This window comes from Aythya ferina (assembly GCF_964211825.1).
Source record: "Aythya ferina genome assembly, chromosome: 27".
In the NCBI taxonomy this organism is placed as follows: Eukaryota; Metazoa; Chordata; class Aves; order Anseriformes; family Anatidae; genus Aythya; species Aythya ferina.
The window spans coordinates 358,453-384,721 of NC_140310.1; the positions used below are offsets into that span (position 1 = coordinate 358,453).

The following is a 26,269-nucleotide window of genomic DNA, read 5'->3' on the forward strand; positions in this document are numbered from 1 at the left end:
TTCCCTGCCTGCACACTGCTTTGTCTGTCCACGCACTCGTGGCGAGAGAGATCAGAGAAATTAGGCCCTGAACAGAACTGGTCTCCTCCAAACACCCAGAGCATCCAGCAAGCCCACAGCTGGGCTGCTACCAGAGCTGCTTTTGGAAGAGACAGGTACAACAAAGTCAGTAAAGAAAAAAAAAAAAAAAAAAAAATTTATTAAACAGCAACAAAACCAGAAAACATCCCCCTAGTTTGCTACAGCCGGAACCAGCCCCTGCTCACCACGGGGCTGCTCCTCTCCCGTCCTGCAGCCTTGCTGGGTCCTCCCACGGCCCTGGCCGAGGGTCCCCGGGGTCCCTACGGCTTCTGGCTGAGCGTGGGCCCCGCCGCGGCGATGATGGAGGAGCTGGCCAGGCTGCTGCCCAGCGTTATCAGCGTGGTGCCAGCCCCTGCAGGCAGCACGCCCTGGGGCAGCAAGTGTCTGTTGGCCAGAGTCTCTCTGGTGTGGATGACGGTGCTGCCGTCGTCCACCACGGAGGGAACCCTCCCCAGGGTCTCCATCGTCCCCAGAGCGTGGCCGAGGGCCGAGGCGCTCTTGGTCAGGCTGACCTTCTCCCCAAGGTGCCCGAGGGCCCCGTCGCCCTTCACCGTGGCCAGCGTCGAGGTGAGGATGACGGTCTTGGAGGCGGTCTGCAGGACGGGTCCCACCTTCGGGTGCACCAGGCTGCCGGGAGGACTGGGAGCGCCAGCCAGCGGGGAGGTGGCGAAGGTGACGGCGCCAGTGGGAGAGCTGGCGGACGAGGAGGAGGAGGAGGAGGAAGGCTGGATGCCTGGCAGTTTGAGGGGGACTGAGGTAGCCTCACCCATCACGGATTTGGTGAGCGCGGAGAGCTTGGCGTCCGACATGACGTACAGCGTCTTCATGGGGCTGGCGCTGGTCACTGCGGGGAAGGGGAGAGCGTGGTCAGCGGCTGGGGGGACGAGGTGCCCACCCCGAGCTGAGCCCCCCCGGCAGCACAGCTGTAGGGTTTCAGGCTGAAGAGAGACAACTCGCCTCGTTTTGTCATCCACAACAAACCCCGCTGCTGTCACAGCCTGGGCAGAGCACTGCAAGGAAACCCCAAACCTGCCAGCTCCCTCCCCAGACCTCTCAGATGCCCCACGGAAGCCTCTCCCTTCCTTCAGTGTCTCACCTAACACAGCCCCTTCCCGTGGGGACAGGACCTTGTGGCTCTTTCTTGGCCAGGTCCATGCCATCCTACCCTCCAAGCTGCCACGGACACGCTGAGCTCACGCTGCTCCCAGCAGCCTGGCTCAGGGCAAGCTCTCGCCCGGCTCAGGTACCTCCAGCTCCATCCCACCAGCAGCGAGGGCAGACGCTGCCGCAGGTGCTCAGACACTCACCACGCTCCACCCCAAAGGCAGCTGAAAGACACCAGCTTCACGAAATGAAGCCCTTGGCGCTGTGAGGCAACAGCAGGGGTTGCACACGGTGGTTACCCCATCCAAGCCTGCTCCCCGGCCACATCTGGGGTTACCACAGCCCAGAGTGCAAGGGGTCACAGTCTCTGCAATCTGATCGCTGGGGTTAGATGCGCTCGGGACATTGACTGAAGCCTGGAGACCCACTGCTGGTCAAAGATGATGCTGACCAGAAAGACCCCGACCCGGAGAAGCCCACAGCTCGCCCCTGCGGTCACCCAAGGCCACTTGCTGTCCCCCAGGAGCCCACATGGCTGAGCAGGGAGCAGCACAGCAGCAGTGCTGGCTCACCCGAAGCACACCACAGCTCTGACACAATGGTATCAGAGATGTATCGCGGTGTCCCTCCCGCTCTTCAGCGGCAAGAGCTCACCACAAGCTCCACCGGCAGCGTGGAGCTCTCCAGAACAGGGTGCCAGGCTCAGGCACGGAGGACTCGGAGTGAAGGCTGAGGACCGACTGCCTGACCAGGGCAGGGCGCCGACCCCACCGCCCCGCAGGGGATGAGAGGGGCCAGACGTGCAGCAGGAACAGGAGGCTAAAACCCCTGCACAGGCTGGGAAGGGGCACAGAGACACGACGACGCTGTCGGGCAGCAGCACAAAGTGCTCCATGAAAGCTCCATGAAAGATATTCCGGCTGGAACACCTTCTGTGCTAACACCCCAGTCCGCTCTGCTGCTCTGGCAGCTTGGCTCCGAACCGGTCCTCTCCCTGCACACAGAGCCAAAACGAACCTCCAGCGAAAGCAGGTAAAGCTCTCCACGGATCTGACTTCATCCACTAATGACAACCAAAAAAAAAAAAAAAAAAAAGACCAAAACCAAACATAAAAGGGCAACGTAAAATAAAACACGAAACCACAGAAGGATTAAACCCGGTGCTTCTGCAGCTCCCTGTTGAGTCCTGGGGGAGACCAGCAGAGACTGGGGGTCCGCAGCAGCCAGCGCCGACGATCAGAGTTACAGCTGGGTCTGACGCCTGCGAGGAGCCAACGGCACGGTGAAACAGCACACGCATCGACATGGTCCAGAGCAGCCTTGTTTGACCTCTGGGAAACTGGCACAGCTCCCCCGAACTTCACCCACCAGATCTGGGTGCTGAATACCTGCTTGTCCTTCCCCTGGCTTGGCAAATCAGCTGGACGAGGGAAAGGAAAACACATTTCTGGCGTGGCTGGAGGCGGGCTCTGCTGTGTGGAAGCCTTCTGAGGATGCAGCGGGCTGCATCATTGCTCTGCGGAGGTTTTTAATTTTTTTTTTGTAGTGTGAGGCTACCAGCTGGGTATGCAATGTTTGCTCGGGTGTAATCGGATGGGTCTGCTCTCTCCAGGCAAGGTAAATAAACGTAGGCAGCAGGGAGAGTGCTTAGTGCTACCAGCGTGTGGTGGGGGCCCTACACACAAGCTGAAGGTTTTTGCAGAGCCCGCTGTGTTCGGGCTCACGTTTTACACCCCGCTCTTTGTCAACTGCACGGAGCGAAATCAGAACTGCATGTACTTGTGCAAAGAAACCACAGGGGACCTAACTCAAAGGAGGGGGAAAAAAATAAGGAGAAAAAAAAATAAAAAAGGCAACGGACTTAAAAATAAGCAGCATTCAGGCAGCTACTCCCCAGAGGGGCTCCGCACATGTCACCCGGCAGGCATGGCTCCAAGCCGGCCTCCGCTCTGGCCCCCAGGCCGGCTGCCCGCGCCCCACAACTGCCATGCGCCTCACCTACGGGTGCTGCCGCGGCGGTCAGGTGGGCTGCGGGGTCGGCAGGAGCCATCTCTGCGCCAGCCTGGGCTTTGCTGAGATCCATCTGAGACAGCAGCTTGCCAGGAGAGGCGGCGCTGGAAGCTGGGGCGGCCAAGTTCCCAACTGCACCGTCCGGAGCCTGGAGGGGTTAAAGGAACGGAGAGCTGCTGGGAGCGGCCGCGGCGCTGCGAGGAGCGCCAGGACCCCAGGTGGAGAGGGGTTCGACCATCGCTGGGGGGCTGCAGCCGTTCCTCGGGGCCTGCGCTGTCCCTCACCTCAAGATCAGAGCGCGCCTCCTCCCTGCTTCTTCTAGCCTTGCCCTCGCTCCCATCAGTCACGTCTAAACTCCAGGCAGGATCCGCACCACCGCGGATCCAGGGGACCCCGTCCCCACCGCGGGCTGCCAGGGAGGCCAGGCCTGCTCTCCTGCTCTCTGCGGCACCAGTGAAGCAACCGCCAGGAACTGGAGCTCAAACACAAGTCCCAGAGCACACAGACCTGCTGTGAGAACAATGCGCTGTTACTGCCAGCACCAGCAAAGACTGGACGCGGCACACGCCGTCCTCGGCACCTGAAGAGCTCCCCAGGTGCCAGAGGAAGACTACAAATCCTTCTGGTGTCCACCGGGTGCTTACAGATGTCCAGCACTGGGATAACTGGGCAGCTTGGATTCGTGTCCTAAGGCACACGTGGCCTTCGGGGACTGACAGGCTTCAGGCAACTCGCTCTCCTCCACCAGGGACAAACATCACCAACAACGGCTTCGCTCCAGTCCGAGCCCTTCCCACCTGGCGCTCGTGCAGGTCACAGCCTGCTCCTCCACGCCCTGCGCAGCAATTTGGTGGTGCTCCATTCGTTTTAACTAATTTCTGCCCCAGGAGGCAAAAATGTCAGACTCCAACAAGGGGTGATACGTCCACCACCAGCACGGCTGGGTCCAGGCAGCACCAAGGGCTGGAGGCTCCTCGCTTGCCTCGAGCCATTTAGGGGAGATCCCTGCCCGCAGCCCAAACCATCATAGCTCTGGTTGTTGCAATGTAAATGGTTTTCTGCCTCGTGGCAGGACAAGACCACGATCCAGCATCAGCATCACTACATTTTACAGAACTGCTACCGGGATACAACCACGCTGCAGAGAGGAACTCACACAGAAAGCACTGCTCAAACCACGGTGGAACCGTTCCTTGAAAACAGAAGCTGAAGCTTGCTTCTATTTTCACTTTAAAGCCACCCAAACACTCTTTTGCTTTTCTTACTGTGCTACTCGCAGAAAACACTTGCGCCAAACTCCCCGGGAAGATTCCTCAGCCTCCTGCCTCCCCTGTAAGGCCCGTGGGGGAAGGAAGAAGTTACCCACTCAAACTGCATCTCAGCTGCTACAGGCATCGCCCCAGCCCCCAGAGCTTTAAATCACAGCCCATGCGTGGGCTTCACGCTTCCTGCACAGGCACAGTGGAGCCGTCAGCTGGAATTTCAAAGGAAACCCAACCAACAATGGCTTTGGCTACTGCTGAAAACACAAGAGTTTAAGCTCTGGCATAATCCCCCCCGAGCCTTTTGTAAATTTGCTCTTTTACAGGAAGCCCTGGTGGATTACGTAATCCAATGTGCTAAAGGTACACACAAGCTGATGTCAAGGGCTATAATTAGTTACAAAAACACACAGCTCATTCCATTTCCTGTAAAAGCCTGCTTTCAGTTTGCTTTTGAAGCAGCTCTCACAACCGACCACACAATTAAGCACTACCTTGAACACACAAGCTCAGCACTGTACGTCCGGAGCAGCCTGCGACCAGCTCTGCAGCTTCTCGGGTCAGCCAGGCAGTTTCAGGTGTCGCTGCCTGAAAACACGAACCCACAAAGGCACCCAGCAACCGCCGAGCAGTCTGTGCCAGGTCTCATTTCACCTCCGAGCTGCTGCTCTGCCAGATGGATTTCCAGCGTCTCAAACAGGTACCAAAGGGCACAGAGGGAAGCACGCCAGGTCTCACGGTTTCTCCCAACGGCCTCTGAAGAGCCCAAAACTGAGACTGGGAGCTCCGAGGCCGCACGACGTGACTCACCCTCTGCTCAGGTGGGAGCTGCACTGAGTGCCACTAGCTCTGCGTTTCTGAGCTCTACCTTAGTGGGCAGCAGCCCGGCTCTGCCAGCACTTGCAGGCTCTGCTGTGCTACAAAGTGACTGAAAGAAACACAGACAAGTCAAGGAGGAAGGACGCGGATGCTCCCAGATCTCAGCTTTAACCAGCAGCAAACCAGGAGCCTGTGTGGAAACTACCGGCAACGGGGGATGCAAGGCCAGCCCTGAAGCAGCACGGGACAAATTAAGGACTCGTGGCTGCTGTTAAGACTTACCCAGCTCCATCCAGAGGCTTGACCTGTAGACGATGCCTCCCTACACATCTCAGGGCTTTGAGCAGCCCTGAACAACCTCGGCAGGCCGCAGCCAGGAGCAGAAGCACGCTCCCTGCCTCCACGACACAAGCTGCCTCCCTGACAGAACTGCAGGGCTTCGCCTACAAGGCAAAGATTGCTCCGTGTCTCCTCCACCAGCTCACCTGCCCCAGGCTGCACGAGCAGTATCAAGAGCAGGAAAACCCCGCGTGCAGGAGAACAGAGCCCCGGCCACGCTGGAGAGACCTTGGCATCCTCCAGTGTCCTCCGCCTTCAGCGCCAGCTTGTAGGAGCTGGAGCTTGATCCCCGCAGCCCTCACTCCATGCTCACCCGACTGCCCAAGCTGTAGGGTTTATCACTCTGGGAATTTGTTCTCTTGTCTTTGAACTCCTGCTTCCCTGCAAATGTCTGTCTCGAGTCACTACTCAGCTCCTGCCGGGCAGTCAGTTGTATCCCAAAGTTTTTAGGCTGGGTGATGTCGCTGGCACCTCTTTGTCCCCTCTCTGCAGGCTCCTCTGATGACCCCGAGCTAAAGCCCAGTGAATTCAGAGCTCCTGGCACGTTTCAAAGCTTTCATTTACCTCCAAAGCTCGCTGCTTTGTTGTACTGTCGGACCCTCAACAGCTCAGTTTGTGGTTCCCTTCAGGCTGTTCAAAAGGAAATTGTTCCTGAGCATCCCAGGCTCCCCAGGGCAGTGGTCACAGCCCTAAGCCTGCCACAGCTCCAGAAGCCCGTGGACAACGCTCTCAGACACAGGGTTTGGTTTTTAGGGGGTCCTGTGTGGAGCCAGGAGTTGGACTGCATGCTCCTTGGGTGTCCCTGCCAGCTTGGGCATCAGAACCGATCTTGCTACCCTCACATTTATGGATCCATCTCCAAACTGGCAGTGGTTTAGGACAGAGCCCAGGGACACGTCTGTAGCAAACCTACCGCATCGGCTACCTCCACGTGTTGGGGTGGAGAGGTCTGCGTTACAGTACCCAAGACCACTGCCTTCAGCACCACGACAACAACAAATTAAAAACAAACCTCTCCAACTTCTTGTGCTCTCAACTCATCTACACTAAATCTCATCCTGGGAAGCTGGGAGGCAGCCAGGACCCTTCTGAGGCAGGACGTGGCACACCTCTAGCATGGACACAGCAAAAGCATTTCCTTCTGTCAGTGATCCACCACCACAAGGAGATCTGCTGTGAACAGACAACTTTGGAGCATGCACTGAGCACTTTGTGTATTGGTTTTAACAGCACAGCAACGAGACGGGGCAGAAGATGAGGTCCTGCAGTAGGAAAGAGTCCAGCACCCTGACCCCTGCTGTCACATTGGGGCACCTGAGAGTCAGGAGCAGCATTTCCAAGAGGAAGACTGGAAGACTCCCCCAGACAGCACAGCCAACCCACTCTCCTCCCTGCAGACAGGACAGATGCTGCAGCAGCAGCTCTCCCCCTCACACCAAGCCCTGTTACTGCCAAGAGAGCCCAGAGCTGCGACAAGTTTCCATACTGATGTCAGCATTAGGAACTAGACAGAGATTTCCTCAGTGTGGTACCAGCAGGACACTGAGTACGATCTCTGGAGATGACCTTGCTGCTAACGGATGTGAAGATAAGCTGGGTCCTCCAACCACCACCTTGCAAGGCCCCTCTGTGCACAGCCTCAGCAAAAGAACAAGGCTCAAACCCAGGGGAGATGCCATGACCAAGAGACATCTCCCCAGGACAGCCGCTCCTGCCCGTGAGCTTTCTCTCATCACAGCAAACGCTCTCTCTAGAGAGGAGACGCCGAGGATTACCTGAGGGGCCTGCGTCTGCATGGGCTGCTCGTCGAGCTGGGGCTGCACAGCCCCCATGGCAGCCTGGCTGAGCGTGGTCACTCGGCTGGGCTGCCCACGCAGCGTCACAGTAATGGTCGTTGGGGCCTTCAAGCCTGGAAAACACAAGCGAGACAGCCCTGAAGCACAGAACTGCGGGGCCACCTTCACCCACGAGGGCTGCATCAGGAGTCTCTTCCCAGGAGAGGAAGCTCACAAGTTGCTACCACATGCAGCTTTGCACAGCTACAGCTCGGAGCACCACAAAGGCGAAATAAACTTTGGAAATACCAGGCCTGGGGTGCTCCAGAAGCCTGTGGCGCTTGCTTGCCTCACCTGCTGCCTGGTTGGAGATCTGAGCCAAGCCAGGGAGGCTGCTGGCCAGCTTGGCCAGTCCCCCGTTGGTCAGCAGCTGGTGAATGGCCGTGGGTTTCCCGCTCGCCGAGGCTCCCACGGACAAGGAGGTGGCGACTGGGATGGTGCGGACGATCGTGCCCGTGCCTGTGGTGATGGCACTCAGGTTCTGGATCGGTGTGGGTGTCTTCACAGCTGAGGTCTGGAAGGAGAAGCAGAAGCACTGAGCACCTGGGAGGACTGGGGACGGTGGGAGGGCACAGCCTCTGCCTCCCGCAGGAGCTAGAGGTCAGGTGGAGAGTTTCCACACTTCATCCTGGCGGCTGCAAGCAGGTAAAGCCGTCCCTTCCAGTCTGCATGGACTCATTTCAGCCTGAAAGCACGACTGGGAGAAAGGCTGGCTCGGCTCCGCTTCTACTGAGGCCTCTCAGACTGAAAGGATGGGGAGCACTGCCTGACAGGATCACAGAAGGACAAGAGGACAGATTGCTGATCCTCTCCTCTCCATTCTCCAGACCCTTATCAGCATTTTTAGGTGGCTGCCAAGCCCACTTTTGAGTACAATTTCCCACAGCCCCATTCCCTGGAACCAAGGCCGTTTACAGGAACCCTTATCCTCATCACCTGTCAAACCCGGGGCACATTATTGCAGCTGCAGCTCACACCTAGCACCACTCGTCTCTCCTGGTCCTACACCACACATTATCTGGGCTCCAGCTTCTGCCACGTCACCCCCGCACAGATTCCTTCTAGAGAGCAACCTCAGACGTTTGCAGGCTGAGTACCTGCACGGGTGATCCAGCAGCAGCCACGCTGGCAGGCAGGGCTGACGACTTGGTCCCGATGTCCTGCAGGCTGAAGCTCAGCCCTTGCAGCAGGCTGCTGGCAGATGCTGCTCCTAGAGAAGAGGAAAGAACAAAGAAATTAGCCTTGGAGAACTAACCACCACGGAATTCTAGCTCTGTCACACAGCAGTGCCTGCAGAACTGTCCTTTGAAGAGCAGCATCCCAAGGAGCCTGTAGGGATGCTCCAAGTTACCCCATGAACACAGCCCAGCAAGTTTCACTGCTGCAGCGACCAATGTCATCTGTGAGAGAGGGGAGGCAACGTACGAGTGGGCAGGAGCAGTCGTACTGACAAAAGGAGCTCGTGTTTGGTATCTCGAGGCATCGTGACATGAAAATGATGCAATTAATGGGTTATTGAACCTTCAGCCTCACTTATAGCATCCCTCTGGCCCTCCACAGGCTCTGAAGAGCAAAGCACTACCTCAGCCACTGCGGGGCTGAACCCAAAGCAACCAGCGAACGCAAGAAAGAGGATCCCCTGAATGATTTGGAACCTGGTTTACCTTTTACATTCACAAGAGACAGGTACCTTGGAGGGCACTGGCCGGCTGGGCCTGCATGCAGTGGGTGCTGCTGGCTACCAGCCTGCTCTGCAGGGCATGGAAAGCGCTGGGCGCCGTGCTGCTGGGGATCACGGCAGACGGAGCAGGGCTCATGGAGGAGGTTTCTGTTGCTGAGCTCAGCCTACAAAGCGAGCAGAAGAGAAAGGCACCTCTTAGTGATAAAAAAGAGCAACGCAAGATGGCTTTGACAGCACGCTGTCACCAACTGAGCAGGGCTTCTGGAAGCGTTAGGTGGGGAGGTGATGAGCTAAAAAAATCCAAAGCAAGAGACATTTCCCTGTGCCCACTGCAGCACCTGGGGCAAAATCTGTGCATTTCCAGCTCAGAAGGAAGGTGCTGCAAGGGCTGTGCCACCCTGCACAACACAATCTACCTCGGAGAGAAATTTTGCCCATTAAAAATCAACTTTCTATCTGAGGACAGCTCTTCCTCTCCCCACCCAGATCAGCTGGGGTCCAGTTCTCCAAAGCATGGTTTAAATTAAAATGGAAAACAGCGATGTGAGAGATTGTCAACACCACATTCGTTCCTCAGAAGAAATCCCAGTGGCCCGTTAACTTCAGAGCCAATATTGAGAATTCTTTCGCTATCTTTGGAAAAAAAATGCTCAACTATCAAAGAACGAAGACAACACTGAATTTTTGGCAAAGACAACGACACAGTCATTCAAAAGACAAACATCAGCAGTTCTGCAGCAAACTTGGAGTTGATAAACCATACAGGAACAGCCCAACAGCCACATCACCTTCCGCATCTGCCCATTTCCACCATTCTCAGATTCGACCACCAGTTGGCAAACAGTTTTTGGGAGCCTACGTGTCTCCCATTCTTCAGAGAAATCCAGCCATAAGCAAGCTACCAAGAAGCTCCACGCACAGAAAGCACCACGTTGTGGTGTTTCATTCACACCAGCAGCCTCTCAACGAGGCGCAGGGCTTACAAAACCAAAGCTGCACTCACTTGGAGGCGGTGAGCAGTCCGAAGGGCTCCTTCACACCTGACACGGACTGGCCGACAGCCATGGGGACCGGCTTTCCGGAGACAACTGCAAAAGAAAAAGAAGAAACCTAACTCTCCCTCCTCCACGAGGCTTGAGGGATTCCCTGTCTGACGCACTACCCCCAGGCACAGCCCAGAGCTGCTGGCCACGGGCTCATCCTGCTCACGAGACCTCTTCTCAAGGAAACCTCCACTGCAGCCATGAGCACACACTGGAGGCACCGCGCTACAGGTCAGGAGTACCAGAGAGAGCAGAGTTGTGAGGAAAACCAGAAAGCTGTCGTTGTCAGAGCGTGACGACAGGCAGGACTCAAGGAACTGGCTCAAAGTCTGACAGCAGCGGCCACTCAGGCCCTCACCACCAAACGCAATTCTCTCTCCTAAGCGTCACCTCCACTAATCCCCTCCTCCTTGTCCTCACGGCACAGAGCTACGCCTCGAGCGCTCGGTTAGGGTCTGGCTGGCTGCTGGAGCTGGATTTTGTAAGCATTCTTTACAGACACTTTACAAAATACACAGGGATGCGGCGAGTCACAATAATAGTTTATTGTGTCACAATGTTTGTTTATCGCGGCCTTGGGGATACAACTGCATTTGCCTCGTGCATTCCTCCTGCTCACGCACGGTAAGAGGGAATTCTCGTTTGGTTCGTGTTTACTTCTGCAACTCATTTCCTTTCTGTGGAAAGAAGTAAAGTTTGGAAAATTAAAAAAAAAAAAAAAAAAATGATTCCGGAAACCAGAGATCCTCAAAGCTGCCCGAAGATGAACTGTAACCCTAAGAAAGGATGTGTATTTATTAGTTAATTCTCACATTTCAAAACAACTGTTAATTAACCAAGAAATCCTTCTGAAGGAACACGGTTACTTCTCAGCTTGGAAAACCCTCCAATTTCCTAACGCTTCAAACGGAGACGCTGACCTTCCAGCCCTGCACTGCACCAAGCTAGCTCTAAAAACAAGCATCAGCGTTACACAGCTGGGCTCCGAGGTGAGGAAGTCCTTAGCACGAGCACGGAGAGCAAGAAGGCAAAATCCTCTGAGTACAGGAGCCAGAGCAGCCAAAGCTTCTGCCCTCCTCACGAAGGCTCGAGGGGAAGATGACCGAGCACATCACCTCTTCTTGGATGGAAGGACCTCTGCAGCGCCCGTGGCAGTGGGTTTGCTCAGCCCCGCAGGCAGGAGAGGAGCTGCCATTTGTTAGTACGTGTATGAAGGGCAAATTGTCCCGGATTTTAGGTGACTGCACAGCCCCAAGGGGCACTTGGCTGAGTTGTGAAGTCTTCCAGAGGGAGGAAGATCGCCGGCATCCATAACGCGTTCCTGGGGAGAGCTTTGCTTCCGCTGCGGGGGACACGCAAGCAGGCAGCAGAACCGGAGACCCGCACGACCTACGTGGAGCGAGGCCTTGCCAGGAGCAGCACCTCGAAGCCTCACAGCAAGGCACAAAATTCTCCTCGCAGCTCACCAGGCTGCCGTCAGGCACCTTGCTGAAGCACGCGACCCAAACTGCTACGGAAAACGTCCTGGCTACGCGCTGCCAGCCCCCACGCGTCCCCAGCTACCCCCTAGAGCACCACATCACACCTCGAGCCTCCGTCTCCTTCCTGCAGCTGCCTCCTCAAAAAGCAGAAGACCAGAGCTCCCCTCCCCTCCCCTCGCCGTGCCCCGGAGGAGCTGGGTGCCGCCACGACCCCGCTCTCTGGCTACCAAGCGGCTTTGCAATCGCAACTCACTTTCTGCCTGGGTGGTGAGGGGTGCTCCGTTCCCCACGCCCGCAGCATCTCCGTGAGAGACAATGGTCACCTTGATTTTGGCTCGTTTGGAAGTTTTGCTGCACTGGGTCGGGCTGGGGGCCTGATGCCTCTTCAGCTGCACGCGCACATCGTCTCTCTCAGCCCCTTCCGAGTGCTCTGAGGAGACTGGAACTAGGGGACACAGAAGTAGCTTTTTGAAACCGACGGCCGATTCCTCGAGGTCAGCGCTGCTCCGAGGTGCGGAGAAGGGACACATGCCCATGCACACTTCCACAGCTCCCTTCATGCCAGCCTTGTCCATCTCCCATGCACCGGGACCCCTCGCTTCTCCTTTTCACTACCTGTGCTGACTCCTGCGTGCCCTACGCTGCTGCCTCAGGGTCAGCGCTTAGCTTAAGCTGCTCACAGGCACACAGAGCCCGTCTTGCCCTCTGCAGCAAAGAAAAAATGGATGCCTACGGTAATAACACATCTTCACGTGAACACTTTTCATTTCCAAGCACAGTGCAATCACTCCCGGCATCAGACCCTTCCAGCATCCCTAACTTCCAGACGAGGGGGACGGAGGTGCAGACTCGCAGAGCTGGTGCAGGCGTGCTGTCAGTGCTGGGGTTAGAGAGGAGGTTTTTGTGTGCCTGGCATTCAGCACGTCCCTTCCAGCGCTCAGAAATGTCCCTCAGAGGGCTGGACAGGAGCGTATAGGTGGCTGGGAGGCGCTAAGCGAAGCAGCCATGAGCACAAGAGGTGCTGCAGCAAAGCCAAGCCCCACGCACCCCACGCTGCGTGGCACTAGGGAGAAAAGCAGCAAGCTGAGACTTCTCCTCCACGCCAAGGGCTCCTTCTGCTGTCACGTCCTTTTGACCCACCACATCCGTTTCATTCTGCCTACAGCATAAGCTTGCTGGGGAAAGGGTTGTCCAAAAAGCACAGAGAGCCCGCAACAAGTGCTTGTGGGTGGCACGGGGACAAAGAGGGGGTCACAAGACAGGATCGATGGCACGAGGACAAGAGGGGTTACCCCACCCGTCCGTTCTCTGCACACCCCACTGCCGGTGCATGGTCACCCAGCCCTGAGCTGAAACGCTGGTGGAGCAAACGAGAGCATGGATCTGCCTCCTGCTGCAGCACTGGCAGCCTGGCAGCTCTCACAACCACAGCCCTGCCGTGATCTGCAGCACTGGGACAAGCTCCGGAGAGCCCTCTCCACCTGGAGCTTTCAAATGGAGCCGTGAGGCAGCCAACTCCCTGCTGATAAACCTCCTGGGTTTCCAAGTCACCAGCCTGGAAGCCAAGATACAGGCATCTTTTTGTTTATATAGATTATGTACAGCAGGTCCACAGATGTGCTGTGTATGTGCATTTATTCCTCTCGCTGCGCACCCCACTACCTGCGTGTCTCTGGGCTGCGGGCTGGGACAAGGCTGCACCCAAACCCCTCGGTGTCGGGCGCCTCAGCAGTGTGTCAGGGCTGCTCTGCTCCCCAGGAGAAGCTCTGAGCCTGCTGTGCTGCTACTGCTGCAGACCCACGGCTGTGACGTGTGACTTGGTCACACTCGTGCACGCTCCCACACCTCCTGCTCGACTGCGAACACGCTCGGACAGAACCACTGCCCAGAGGGACCTCACCCAGCGTGCACGGACTGCAGGCACCGAAGCCCCCCAGGGTGCCACAGTGAGTGCCACCAGCCAGGCAGGACGGGGAAAGGGCACAGGCAGTGGCGTTAGGAGTCTTTCAAAGCAGTGAGCAGCGACCCCAAGTCCCTCCTGGTCACCCCCAGCTTCCTACCTCATGGCTCAAGCAGCTGAGCCAGCGCAGTAACGAGCCCTGAGGTGTTAACGACCTTCAGTCTTAGCAAAAGGCAGGGCAGGCTGAAGCCAGAGCATCCCCGATAAAGCATCCAGGCACCCGACCTGGCCACTGTGGTTTCTCTTCCCCACAGCAAGCACAGAGCTCCACCTGAGCTCCCAGGCTCAGCTCTACTCACAGGGAGACCAGCAGGTCTCTTGAAAACAGGGCTCGAGGGAGGAAGAAACCTTTAAAGCCACCACCTTGGTCTTTGTGCCCCAGGGCTTTGTCACCATGGTTGTGCACACGTTTGGACTGTGTCTTGTGTGTGTTTGGTGTGCCAAAACAGCATGGAGGTCACTGCATCCCCAGCAATTAAAAGCACCAGCACTGGGGGGTGCTGCAGGCATTTGTCACCCCCAGCAGTGCTCTCAGCTCCCGGGATCACCTGAGCTGAGCACGGCCACCCCACACGGCAGCGCAGCCTCCCAGAGCCTTGGACGTCAAGCTCTCTTCCTCCCCTAGCCCCAGGTCTGCCCAGTCACCGCCTCCTGAGCCACCAAAACACACCATTATTCACACTGCACATCCTGCCCCTCAGTGCCTAGCCCTCGGAGCACCTCACGTGCTGACCTCCACCTCGGGGTGCTCCAGCACCCAACCAGGAGCCCACAGGATCAGCGACTGCTCCCCTCGGCCTGTCTCCTGCTCAGCACAGCCAAACCTTGTCAACAAACTCAATCCTTTACGTCCTTCTCCCACCACACCACCATCACCCCGCAGCCATCCCTCTCCCTGCTCTTCTCTAGCTCCCTCTGGCCAAGAAACGCTGCTCCAGCCTCTCCGTCTGCCCCTTCCACTCGGGAGCTCCTCGCTTCCACGCCCAACAGCCACCCTGCAGTAAGGAGCTCCACCAGCATGCAGTCAGTCTTCAAGCTTCCCAACAAGTCACCACACCGTCCACGAAGCTTTAGTTCGGAGCAGAGCTGCTGCCAGGTTACAGCAGCATTCACCTCCCGGGGCAGGGGAAGGGGAGGCGTTAGTGCTCTCAGCTAGCACACGAGCCGTTTGCTTAAGCTTCAGATACAGCAATGAGAAAGCAAAAAAAAGCAGGGGACGAGGGGACAACGTTGGGCCACATCCCCCAACCAATGCAAGGGAAGAGGAAAATGATGAGAGAAGGAAGCCGAGAGACAGAGAAAAGGAGGGAGATGGAGAGAGACAGAGAGAAGTGAGGAGATACTCACCAAAGAGACATGAAGAGGTGCCAGGAGGAAGAGCTTTCCTCACCAGCATGTTTTGTTTCAGAAAAGCAGCAAACTGAGCTGAAATGAATCAGAGAGAATTACAGTATCACAGCCCGGCTCTGGAGGGGGGCAGCGACCTCCAGGAACACCACTGCGACGCGCAGAGACCTGGCAGCAGGCAGGCAGACAGCTCAGGGCACGAGGAGACACGCTCAGCTCCTCTCCGGATGGCAGCGCAGCGCATCCCGCGCCACGCCGGGCATCGCCCCAGCTTCTGCAGCATCCCAGCAGCACGAGCCCTCTCCAGCCCCACAGCCAGCGCGTCCCTCACCACCTGCTGCCACGACACAGGCACGGACAGCACGCCGCAGCAGCGCTCCTCACTAAACGAGGCAAACCGTCCTCCTGCCTCCCTTGCGCTAGCTAGAACCTTTCCCCTCGGCTACGACAACGGTGGAACAGAGTTCTTTAGTCCAGGAGCTGAGAAACTACGAGATCCAAGCTTGAAATTCCCTCTGGAGCCTAGCCTGAGCAACACAAAGACTTTAGAGAGTGCGTGGTCGCACTGCTGCAGGAGACAACAAGTCTGTTCAGGTCTGTCCTGAGCAAAGGAACGAGGCCAGAGGGGAGGATGAGAACTACTCCCCACTCCTGCTGCTTTGGCCAGAAAGGATCCTCAGCGACAAAACCCTTACCTACAGCCACAGCTGTCACAACCACACTGAAGCTGCACAATAAGGTTTTTAATCAGCATCCGACAGGACAAAACCCCATAGCTGAAGCAGTTCAGAGCGGGTTTTCCTCTGCTGTTCCATGCAGGATGGCTAATTACCAAAGGCCCGCTGCTCCAGTCACAATTCAGTAGCCTCAACCATCACCTGAGAACCTTCCATCTCCCTCCCAAGCAGCCTGGAGACACCAGTCAAGGGGCTCACACCCAAAAGGGAATCAGAGCATGGCTACGTAGCAGTTTTGTCAGCCAGAGCACGTGAAAATCCTTCCCACTTGGAACAGCAGCGAGGCTCCGTGAGCTGCAGAAACACCGTTTCCAACCTAATTTCAACCCCCTACAAGCTGCTGCCTTCAGCTGACAGGAACGGGGAACTGAGCTGCAGAGCAAACTGCCATGGGAAGCTTGGAGTTCACGACAGGACTCAGAAGACAAAACCTGAAAGGGTCGGGGCAGATAAAGACCAAAACTCCAGGTGCTCGGAGGGAACAGGGTGGAAAAGCCGCAGGAGGTTACCTTGTGCCTGCTTGTGTGTCAGGATAGTGTCCGTCCTCTGCACCTGCCTCTTGAGCAGCTGCGTGGTGCTGATCTGGGTGGGCTTCTGGATGGAGGACACCGCAGCCATTTTAGTCTTGGGGCTCGACGTGGGGCTGCTGGAGACGCTGGACAAGTCCTGCTCGAAGAGAAGGAACACCTTACCCCTGCGTTTCTCCAAGGAGAGGCAATCCTAACCCTCAGTGCAGGCAAGAACATGCATCCCTCTGCTGAAGCAGGTCTAAATCCAAAGGTTCCTTTGCCCCTTCAAAAGCCATTTGTGCTTTCAGATCCTCTTGCGTCCCTCTTCCAACTCTACCACACGGCTCAGCCTTCCCCACTCGCCATATCCCAGAGGGAGCCCCTACCTCCGAGCCCGACGGCGAAGCGGGCACTTTGGCTGCTGGTGAGGTGGGCCTGCTGGTTCTCTCCGGCAGATCAAACGACAGATCCCTCCGGGTCGAATCACGCGGCTTCTTCTTCTTCTCAGCGTCCAGGTCACGGGGATCAGAGCCCGAGTGGCTCTCCGCTCGAGTGAGGACTCCAGTCAGGAAGTCAGCTATTTCATCCTAGGCAGGATGAAACTAATCGTTAGGCTGTGCAGTGCGCAGGTCTCTAAATAATTCAGCTTCACAGCTAAAATTGAAAAAAAGAACTGAATGTTCTCAAAGACAAACTGATAGGGCTCTCCGGATTTAATATTCCACAAGCAGAAACCCTCAACCCTTGCAGGCAGACCTTGATTTCTCATCAAAGCTTCTAACTCCATTGATTTCTGACACATGGAAGAGAAACGTGATGGTTTCCCCAGTGCTCCCCAAAGTACTGCTTGCTTCCCCAGGCAGAGGAGAAGACTCAGAAGAGTGATCTTTGCTTAAAGTACACAAACAGGAAGCTCACATCTCTCCTGCTGTCGGAGGACAACCACTTCAAAAACCACTTGAGAGAGATTACGTTTGTTCAACCAATACTGGCAGCGAGGTTGTAACTTGTGATCAGAGACATTTCAGCAGGGGCCTTTTACAGGTACAGCCATACAGGGAAGATTTCTGTCTTTACCTGGATGCACCTGTCCACCATACTCTGGGTCAGGCCTTCTGACTTCTTTTTGGCTTTGCTTATCCTAGTAAAAAATAAAAATAAAAAAAATCAAACACGTGGAAGCCAACAAATATTGGTTTTCCCCTTTCACACTCCCTGTATGATTCTTCACCAGAGAATAAAACTCAAACGATGGCCAGTTTGTGCCCTTACACAGTTTGACCCTACAGAGTAGGGTACGAGACGACTCCGTTAGTGCTCAACTCAAGAGCACCGTCTGCTGGCAAGATGAGATTCATCCTCAGAAGTGCTGAGATGAGCTTTGGGGACAGCAACAAGGGCCCAGCATCGCTCAGTTTACGACTAAAGCTTCTTGCAAAGCAAATACATTTCCTTTCCTTCAGAGCTTTGTCTTCAGACCACTATCAGAGTTTGACTTTTCTTTCTTTCCTCTCCCTCAGTAACTATTCCTGCTATGGATTTCTGACTTGGACAGTGCTCCAAAATATTGTTTGCATTGTTGGATCCAGCTCTAGCATCAGGTGTTCTTATACACAACTTGCTCCTGTTTTTGGTGCAGTTATCCCAGAGACATGAGCGTGACAGGAGAACAAGCTCCAAAGTTCACTGAAACCTTCAGCGCCTCCTGCAAGGCTCCTGGAACCTCCCTTACCCTGATACTGGACACAGCCTCCATCAGCTGCATGTTCCAGAGCCAGGGTGGCAAGAAAAAGCAGATACCTGCTCTAGTGTCATACCTACTGTGCTCTTCTACTTCCCACTGGGAGAAGCAATGTGGATTTATCCCAGAAAAACCAACCAACCATCTCTCTATCCAGTACACTGGGCTTTGAACAACTGCTCGCTTTGACAGAGCATTATTAGGCAGGGCCAAGTTTTTCTGTAAGCAGCACACCCAGGTGTTGCCCAGGGCTTCAGGGCAGAGCATCCACCTCACAGGACATCACCTGAGATTGTCGTCTGCTCCTCCCACCACCACCATGCTGTTATCAGCTCGGATTTTCTCCCGGAAATCTTCCATCGCTTCGATGTTGCACTGCAGGGAATTCTGACCGATCACAAAGAGGACAGGGGTCTTCATCTCCAGGAGGGGGTCATCGACGTCCTGCAAGAGCAAGGCCAACCGTAATTCAGAAGGGCTGTTCCAGGATGCAATCTTTGGGGCCAAACACATTTCTGAAGCATTTCCCAAACATTCCCAAACAGGTAAGCACTTCCCAACAGGAAAGCATGTGCCATGGAGGAGCAGGCAGCACTTCACACGCGATCCCAGCGCGTACTAACTGCATCCTGGAGGGAAGGAAATTATGAATTGCATGGTTTGTCCGGACAAGGTTGCAGATCTCAGATACCCTATTCCAACTCACCCTTCCTCTTCTGAGCTTTTGCCACACAAACCCAGGACAAAGCTGAAGCAGTGCCAACAGCATGTCCACTGGCAGTGAAGCTCTCCAGGGTGAGCCCCGATGGGGTTTATGCAGACATCCTAAAGAGAACTCTGCTCAAGCACTGCACCATCCCCAACAAATGTCTTTTACACAGGGCTGATAGGGATTTCCACTAGTCTCAGAACTGGTTATTTCACCAGCACAACCGTAACCATTCCCAATATGGTCACAAACTGGTCAGCTAGCAAAGGATTAATTTGGGATCCACGTAAATGACTTTAAGTCACCATCTCTGGTGCCAAAGGACACAGTCAACAAGGGACACTTGTGTAAGACCCAAGGAAGGAGCTGCAAAACCATGTTATAGGACGGACAAGCAAACGCAGGACTTCACACGCCTGGTATTGCATCAGGAAACCTCTTACAGATGCAACACTTCTGCCTGCTGGGCACATCCCCTCCAAACAAAAAAATCACAGACACATTCCTTAAAAATCTTCCAGTTATCGCTGGACTTCCAAACCACGTTCTATGAAACAGTCTACGGAGGTTAAAAAACAAACAATTCTTTAAGTGGCACCCCCATCCCCTTCAGTCCTTACCCCTCTGGGGCCATCAACTGTCAGAAGAGGGAATCCAAGGCACACAACTGCAGTGACGTACTCCATCACTGAAACCTGGGTAGAAAAGCAACAACGGTCAGCACCCTCACAGTCCTCCGCTGTAAAGGTCGCTTTGCTAGGCTCAGGGCACGGAGATCTCTCACATATTTAGACTGCTTAGGTGCTTAAAAGGACTGGGGGAGGAAACACCAAGGAACTCAAACTCCTTTATGCCCCCATGGCTAAAAAGGATGCATCTCAAAGCCAGGCCTCAGCAAGAGGAAAGGGAATAGAACAATAATTCTCCAGAGCCTCCAAGGCACCAAACACTGAACTGAAATTTTCAAATCATCTGAGCGCATGCAGACGAAACAGGCACTTACGTGACAGGCCACCAAGGCACCCGTGTTCCACCCGATCAGGATGATCGGCTTGTGAGAGAAGTGGTTGTGAATCTACAGGAGAAAAAGGACAGCGATGGAAGGACAGACAACGGGACGCTGCCAATGGGCCCCACAGCACCTGCAGGCGAGGGGGGCACAGACTCGTCCTGCTCTTGCTGCTCTTACCTCTGCCACTTTGCTCCTCACCGCGCCAATCATGTGCTCGAGACACTGCAGCACTCCCACCCCGCTGCCGTTGTTCAGCAGGTGGGTGGCGATGGGAATCACCTGTCATTTGGAACGAAAAATGAATAAATAACAAAGGCACAACAGGCACCAGCAACAGGCACAGGCTAAACCAGTTTGCACACAACTTTGTGCTTCGTCTCTCCCGTGGAATTCTCTTCTAGCTACCAAAAAAACAGAGGAAATTCGCTCCAGAGACAACCTCTGCTGCTCACCTCGCCCCTATACACCCGGTATGCCCAACACACAGAGCGCTGCAAGCAGATCTGTATCCAAGGTGACCCATAGCCTCCCTCCTCCAACCTCTTCCTACTGGAAAACTCATATTCTTAATAGAATGACACAACCTAAACTGCTGGAGACAGTTGGCTTTGGATGGCAAGTCTCCTGACATGACCCCGAATAAATCAGATTGGGCAACTTCAGCCCAATTTATGCCTTAGCTGCCAAACACTGCAGGTGGCAGATGCCAGCCTCTGTTTTTAGCAGAGGCAAGTATTTTGGTGCACCAATGGGTTACAAAAATAAGCTCAGCAGCTGCAGCCTACCACAGCTGCTAACGTGAACTAGCTCCTAATGTGCCTGCCTTCAAACCCGAGCGTACAAACCTTCCCCAAGCAGGAAAGCTGCGACTGCCAGAAGCGGTGCCGTCGAGAAGTGGGGAACATGGAGTTGGAGGGGCCGGAGGAAGCAATCAGGATGAGGGGGGAACCAGGTAATTTGCTCTGCAAAGTTCAACGAGAGATACATGAGGGAAGGCAACATCCCAGCCCCAAACCTCGCTGCCTGCTTCCCCATCCTCCTGCTGCTCCAGACCCTCACGCGCACCAAGGGGTTCACGGGGGCAACTTAAGCAAAGCTACACGTGAGAGGACACCGCATGCTACATGAACTGCTTCTTGGTGGAAGCCTGTGGAAGAGCATCCTCCCAGGTGGGGGCTGAAAAGGAGCAACTCTCAGCACAACCCTGATAAGCCACAGAAGAATTAAAATGGTTATTTATAAACCCAAAGCCCAGCCTGGCCTGCACGAAGTGGGAGGGATCTTGCAGAGCTCATTAAATGCGCAAGCTTTCCCCAGCAGATGCTACCTCGGGATAGTATGGGGGAAAACGGGTCCAACAAAAGGAGTCCCTTCATTGAGCAAGGCTGAAAACCAGAAGGAAAAGAGCCCAAGGAGCAGGAAAGAGACAGAAGGAAGAAGAAAACAGAACAGGAAGAATAAAGCCAGTCTGCATCTGGGCCAGGGCAATCCCAAGCACAAACACAGGCTGGGTGGAGAATGGATTGAGAGCAGCCCTGAGGAGAAGGGCCTGGGGGTCGTGGTTGATGAGAAGCTCAACACGAGCCAGCAACGTGTGCTTGTAGCCCAGAAAGCCACCTGTGTCCTGGGCTGCACCACCAGCAGCGTGGCAGCAGGGTGAGGAGGGGATTGTCCCCCCTCTGCTCTGCTCTTGTGAGACCCCCCCTGGAGCCCTGTGTTCAGCCCTGGGGCCCCAGCACAAGAAGGACCTGGAAATACTAGGAGGAATCCAGAGGAGGCCACGAGGATGATCAAGAGGCTGCAGCACCTCTGTTGTGAAGACAGGCTGAGGGAGTTGGGATTGTTCAGCCTCCAGGAAGGCTCCAAGGAGATCATATAGGGGCCTGCCAGTACCACTGCCCCATCCCTGCAAGTGTTCAAGGCCAGGCTGGATGGGGCTTTGGGCAGCCCGGGGGTACGCCAACCACAGCAGGGAATTTGGAATTAGATGGGCTTTGAAATCCCTTCCAACCTAAACCATTTGGTGAGCTGAGAATGGCCTCTCGCTCCCTGCAAGCCCCCGGAGGCACTCACTGGTTTGTTATGCGACAGGACACCCACTGCTGGGTCCCACGGCCTCTTCAGCAGCAGCGACAGAGCCTCGGCTCCTGCTGCCCCCGTCTTCGCGGTGGAGGAGAGCAGCATCCTATCGATCAGGGTGGGGATCTGAAACCAGAGGCCAGAAAGGACTGAGTACCTGCACACTGTTCTTCCAAGGGGCTTTTAAACATCATCCCTGCCACCCCAGAGGAAAAGGAGAGAGACTCCATCAGCTTCCTTTTAACGAGCTTTATAAAGGGAGAACGTGGTAGGAGGGTAAGGTCTCTCACTGCTTTCATCACCTTTCCTTTAAGCGTTTGCAGAGCGTCCAAGTACGCAGCCAACACTGGCAAACTGAGGGTTTCCACCAACGTTGTGTGCAGCCACTGGATCAGCTTGGTGTCCCAGTTCACACTGGCCAGCGCCTGGCGGACCCTCCGGGCACATTTGTCCACCGCTATCCTCCTCAGGACCGGCTCATTGCAAGCCTGAGAACCAGGAAATTAAAGGAGAAACACAGTTAGGGGAAAAATCAAGCATGCCACGTGCACCCCAAACCACAGGAAAGCATCGGCCTGGGCAGCTCAAAGCCCTCTGGCAACAAGCAAGGACCAACAGCCTCCCAGCGAGGACAAAATCCCGCCTCAAACAAGTCCAGAGCTGCCTGTCTCTTAAGACCACAGAACCCTAGAGCAAAGACTTTTGTCTTGACCAAGCCGCTTTGCTACGGGGGACTAAAACCAGGCAATGAATCTGCTGGAAGGTGGAAGAGCAGCAGGGAGTACAAGATCTTACCCCTTCGTTGGCCAAGCGCGCCAGCCTGTCGGACTGCAGAGCTTTGTGGATCTTGTTAAATAGCTTGTTCTGAGCCATTGTCCAACCCGTCCTGGGGAGAAAACCAAAGATTTGACGTTGGACACAGGCATCTGGGTCCGGTGAGCAGGCACAGCTGGGCAGCAGCTGCACCTCCAGAACCTGCTTACAGCTATGGAAAAAACGAGTTTCACTAGCGAGGATTTAAGTTAAAAGACTGCTCAACAAAAACCACTCAGATTGTACGCGTCACCAGGGCGTACCGCTGAACATCCAAGCATTAGAACAACAGAAACAATAAATAAGAGTAAAATAATTGTTCCTTTTAGCAAAGGTTATCTCCCTATCGCTCAAAATTACTGTTCCTACGGCTTGACTGACAACAGTCACAGGTAAGGTTATGGGGTGGGGAAATTTACAGACGTCCTCCTTTTTAGTCCTCAACACTGGAATAGGGTTGAGCTGGGGACAAAGATGTCACTGTCCCAAGCTCCTCCAAAGAGAGGAGACAGCGGCACACGAAGCGTGCAGGAGCTTCAACAGCTGGGCCAGCCTCTACCATTAAACCTAATAGCTTTTACAGCAGGCAAACAAAGAATTCGGACACAAAAATTGGTTTTCTTTGAACATTAGTCAGTTCAGGAATGTTGCTGTGTATTACATCACACTAAAAATCCCACCCTGGGCAGCGTGGGGTTGTTTCGAGCCCCCGTTTGATCTCCCAGCGGGTCCCAGCTACCTGTTGACGTGTTCCTCCCAGTCATCCGGCGGCGGAGGGGCGTCCGCGTCCGTGCGGGCGAACATGACGTGGCGCTCGCACTCGTTCATCACGCTGCGCGCCTTCTGGTTGTCGTACAGCGGCACGGGCGTGGGCGTCACCGTCTCCACGTCGATGGGGACATCTGCCTCGCTGCGAGGGAAAAAAAAAACACGCGTTAGAGAACGGGGTCTGCTATGTAAAATGGGAAAGGATCTGTAGCCAGCTGGGGGCCTGAGCCCGGCCACGTCTCCCGGACCCCGGCTCTGGCTGTGAGTGAGCGTGGCAGCAGGAGCTGTCTAAGCTGTGTGAACGTCCTGGCTAACGCCTAACAATGCAGCCAGAGCTCCCGGCAGGTGTTTGCAGCCAGCCACAAACCCCTGAGCTTCATCACCAGCTACTGTGCTGCTCCTGACAGAGCTCAGGCAGCTCCCGAACCCCGCTGGGGGCCCAGAACCCCACGCCAAGCCCCTGCACCCCCAAGCCCGGCCACCCCATCCCCTGCTCTGACCCCCTCCAGGCCCTGCTGCAGCCCCCAGACCTTCCCTCAGCCCCATGTTCCCCACCACAGAGCCCAGGACCTCCTCCAGAGCCTCCCCAACCCACATCCCCCAGGCTCTGCCTCACATTCCACCGCCCCCTCAGCCCCACAGGCTCCCAGACCCCCAAAAAGCTCCCCAGCCAACACCCAGCCCCCTCCCTGTACTCCCAGGCCCTATACAGCCCCCCCAGCCCCATACTCTCCCCTCACAGCCCCCCAGGACACCCCCTTACTCCACAGACCCTACACTTTCCCCTCAGAAGCCACCCTAAACCCCTCCTTAAATACCCCCAGGCCTCTACACCCCCTCATAAGCCCCGCAGCCCCCCAAACCCCACAGACCCCACGCTTTCCCCTCATGACCTACCCCAAGACCCTCCTCACAAGCCCCTCAGCCCCCTCCAACCCCTCACTGGCCCCCCAACCCCCCAGGTCCAAACAGACCCCACAGTTTCTGCTCAGGAACCACCCCAGGCCCCTCCTCAGAGACCCCCAGCCCCCTACAACCTCTCACCGACCCCTCAGCCCCCCCAAATCCCACACACCCCACATTTTCCCCTCACAAACCCCACCCCTCACTTCCCAAGGACCTTCCTGCCCCCCCACTCCCCCAGCCCCCTCTTGCCCCTCAGAACCCCCCCAGCCCCTCCTCACAGCCTCCCAAACCCCTACAGCCCCTCACAACCCCCCCAAATCCCACAGACCCCACGCTTTCCCCTCAGACCCCCCCCCAAGCCCCTCCTCCCAGCCCCCCCAGCCCCTCACACTTCACACCCCCCCCCTTCCCCTCAGCCCCCACCCCAGGCCCCTCTTTGACAGCCCCCAGCCCCCTCCACCCCTCCCACCCCCCCACCTCCCCCTTTTCCCCTCCCAGCCCCCTCAGAAGCCCCCCCCCAATCCCCCAACCCCCCCAATTTCCCCTCCCACCCCCCCAGGCCCTTTCTCACACCCCCCAGCCCCCCCCACACCCCCCAGACCCCCACTTTTTCCCTCCCCCCCTCCCTCCCCAGCCCCCCCGACCCCTCCCCAATACCTCCCAGCCCCCCCACCTCCCCCCTTTTCCCCTCCCAGCCCCTTCAGAAGCCCTCCCCCATCCCCTAACCCCCCCAATTTCCCCTTCCACCCCCCCCAGGCCCTTCCTCACAGCCCCCAGCCCCTCCACACACCCCTCAGCCCCCCCCACACCCCCCGGCCCCCCCTTTTTCCCTCACCCTCTCCCTCCCCAGCTCCCCCCACTCCCTCCCACCCCCTCCCAGCCCCCTCCCAGCCCCTCCCCAGCCCCCCCCGGCTCACAGGGCGCTGCCGGGGCTCCTCCTGGGGGGCAGGAAGAGCATCCGCGCGGGCCGGGCGGCGCTGGCGTCGGGGTGGGCGCTCCAGGGCTTGGCGTAGCTGTGGTCCAGGCACACCAGGTCCAGCTCCCGCTCGTGGGCCGACAGCTGCAGCAGCAGCGACGTGCCCATCCTCCGCGCCGACCATTGCAGCTCCCGGTCGCGGTCGCGGTCCCGGTCGCGATCCCGGTCCCGATCGCGATCGCGCTCCCGGTCGCGCTGCGCCATGGCCGCGCCGCCCCCCTCCCCCCCTCTCCCCTCACGAACTGCGCATGCGCAGCCCTCGGGAGGCGCTCCCCCCCCCTCCCCTGAGGGGACGGCGCATGCGCGGGGGGAGGGGGGAGGGAAAGTGCGGAGAGTGGAGCGCGGAGCGGAGCGGGGCGGGGCGGGACGGGACGGGACGGGACGGGGGGACGTGGGGGTGGGGGCACGGGGGGGACACAACGGGGTGGGGACACAACGGGGAGGTGGCTTGGGGTACAGGGATGTGGGAGCACAAGGATATGGGATGTGGGGACGTGGATGTGGGGACACAATGGGATGGGGATGTGGGGTGAGGTGGCGTGGGACACGGGGACATGGGGACATGGGGACAGGGGGACATGGGGACAGAGGGACATGGGGACACAGGGACATGGGGACACGGGGACATGGGGACATGGGGACACGGGGACATGGGGACACGGGGACATGGGGACATGGGGACACAGGGACATGGGGACACAAGGACATGGAGACATGGGGACACAGGGACATGGGGACACAAGGACATGGGGACACAAGGACACAAGGACATGGAGACATGGGGACACGGGGTCATGGGGACATGGGGATACAGGGACATGGGGACATGGGGACACGGGGACACGGAGACATGGGGACATGGGAACACAAGGACATTGGGACATGGGGACATGGGGACATGGGGACACATGGATGTGGGTACAGGGGTATGGGGAGGTGGGGACTTGGGGCTCATGGGTGTGGGGACACGAGGACAGGACATGGGGGTGCACTGGTGTGGGGCACATGGATGGGGGACACAGTGACATGGGGACATGGGGACACGGTGGCTTGGGGC

The 26,269-nt window shown here is 56.6% G+C and overlaps 1 protein-coding gene across 6 annotated transcripts; it reads right to left on the reverse strand.

Moving 5' to 3' along the window:
• Positions 1-177: 177 nt before the first annotated feature.
• KANSL3 (KAT8 regulatory NSL complex subunit 3) lies at positions 178-25,420 on the reverse strand. Of its 6 annotated transcripts, none has more exons than XM_084499256.1 (22): positions 25,154-25,420; positions 23,302-23,472; positions 22,545-22,635; positions 22,052-22,237; positions 21,744-21,875; positions 20,516-20,632; positions 19,848-19,949; positions 19,662-19,733; positions 19,279-19,353; positions 18,236-18,393; positions 17,286-17,349; positions 16,595-16,795; positions 16,209-16,365; positions 14,963-15,040; positions 11,909-12,100; positions 10,135-10,219; positions 9,141-9,295; positions 8,548-8,660; positions 7,745-7,964; positions 7,391-7,524; positions 3,184-3,343; positions 178-925 (listed from the first exon to the last, which is right to left on the reverse strand). In XM_084499256.1, exons 1-22 carry the CDS (start codon positions 25,414-25,416, stop codon positions 342-344), a joined length of 3,510 nt encoding a protein of 1,169 aa, XP_084355382.1. In that variant the 5' UTR covers positions 25,417-25,420; the 3' UTR covers positions 178-341. The 6 variants fall into 6 exon arrangements, 5 of the variants coding, with proteins under 5 accessions (XP_084355382.1, XP_084355383.1, XP_084355384.1 ...); XR_014686032.1 differs by lacking the exon at positions 178-925 and adding an exon at positions 3,480-3,705 and having other exon boundaries at positions 3,207-3,343; XM_084499257.1 differs by lacking the exon at positions 14,963-15,040.
• Positions 25,421-26,269: the final 849 nt, after the last annotated feature.

What these genes read in the sequence shown, in the direction of transcription:
- KANSL3 (XM_084499256.1), bottom strand. Translation starts at nt 25,416, where the DNA reads ATGGCGCAGCGCGACCGGGAGCGCGATCGCGATCGGGACCGGGATCGC. An exon ending in CACCTCTTCATGTCTCTTTG is followed by an intron (nt 12,101 to 14,962) that starts GTGAGTATCTCC and finishes TGTGTCCCCTAG; the next exon opens with TTCCAGTCTCCTCAGAGCAC. An exon ending in CGCCGCGGCAGCACCCGTAG is followed by an intron (nt 926 to 3,183) that starts GTGAGGCGCATG and finishes CCTTCCCCGCAG; the next exon opens with TGACCAGCGCCAGCCCCATG.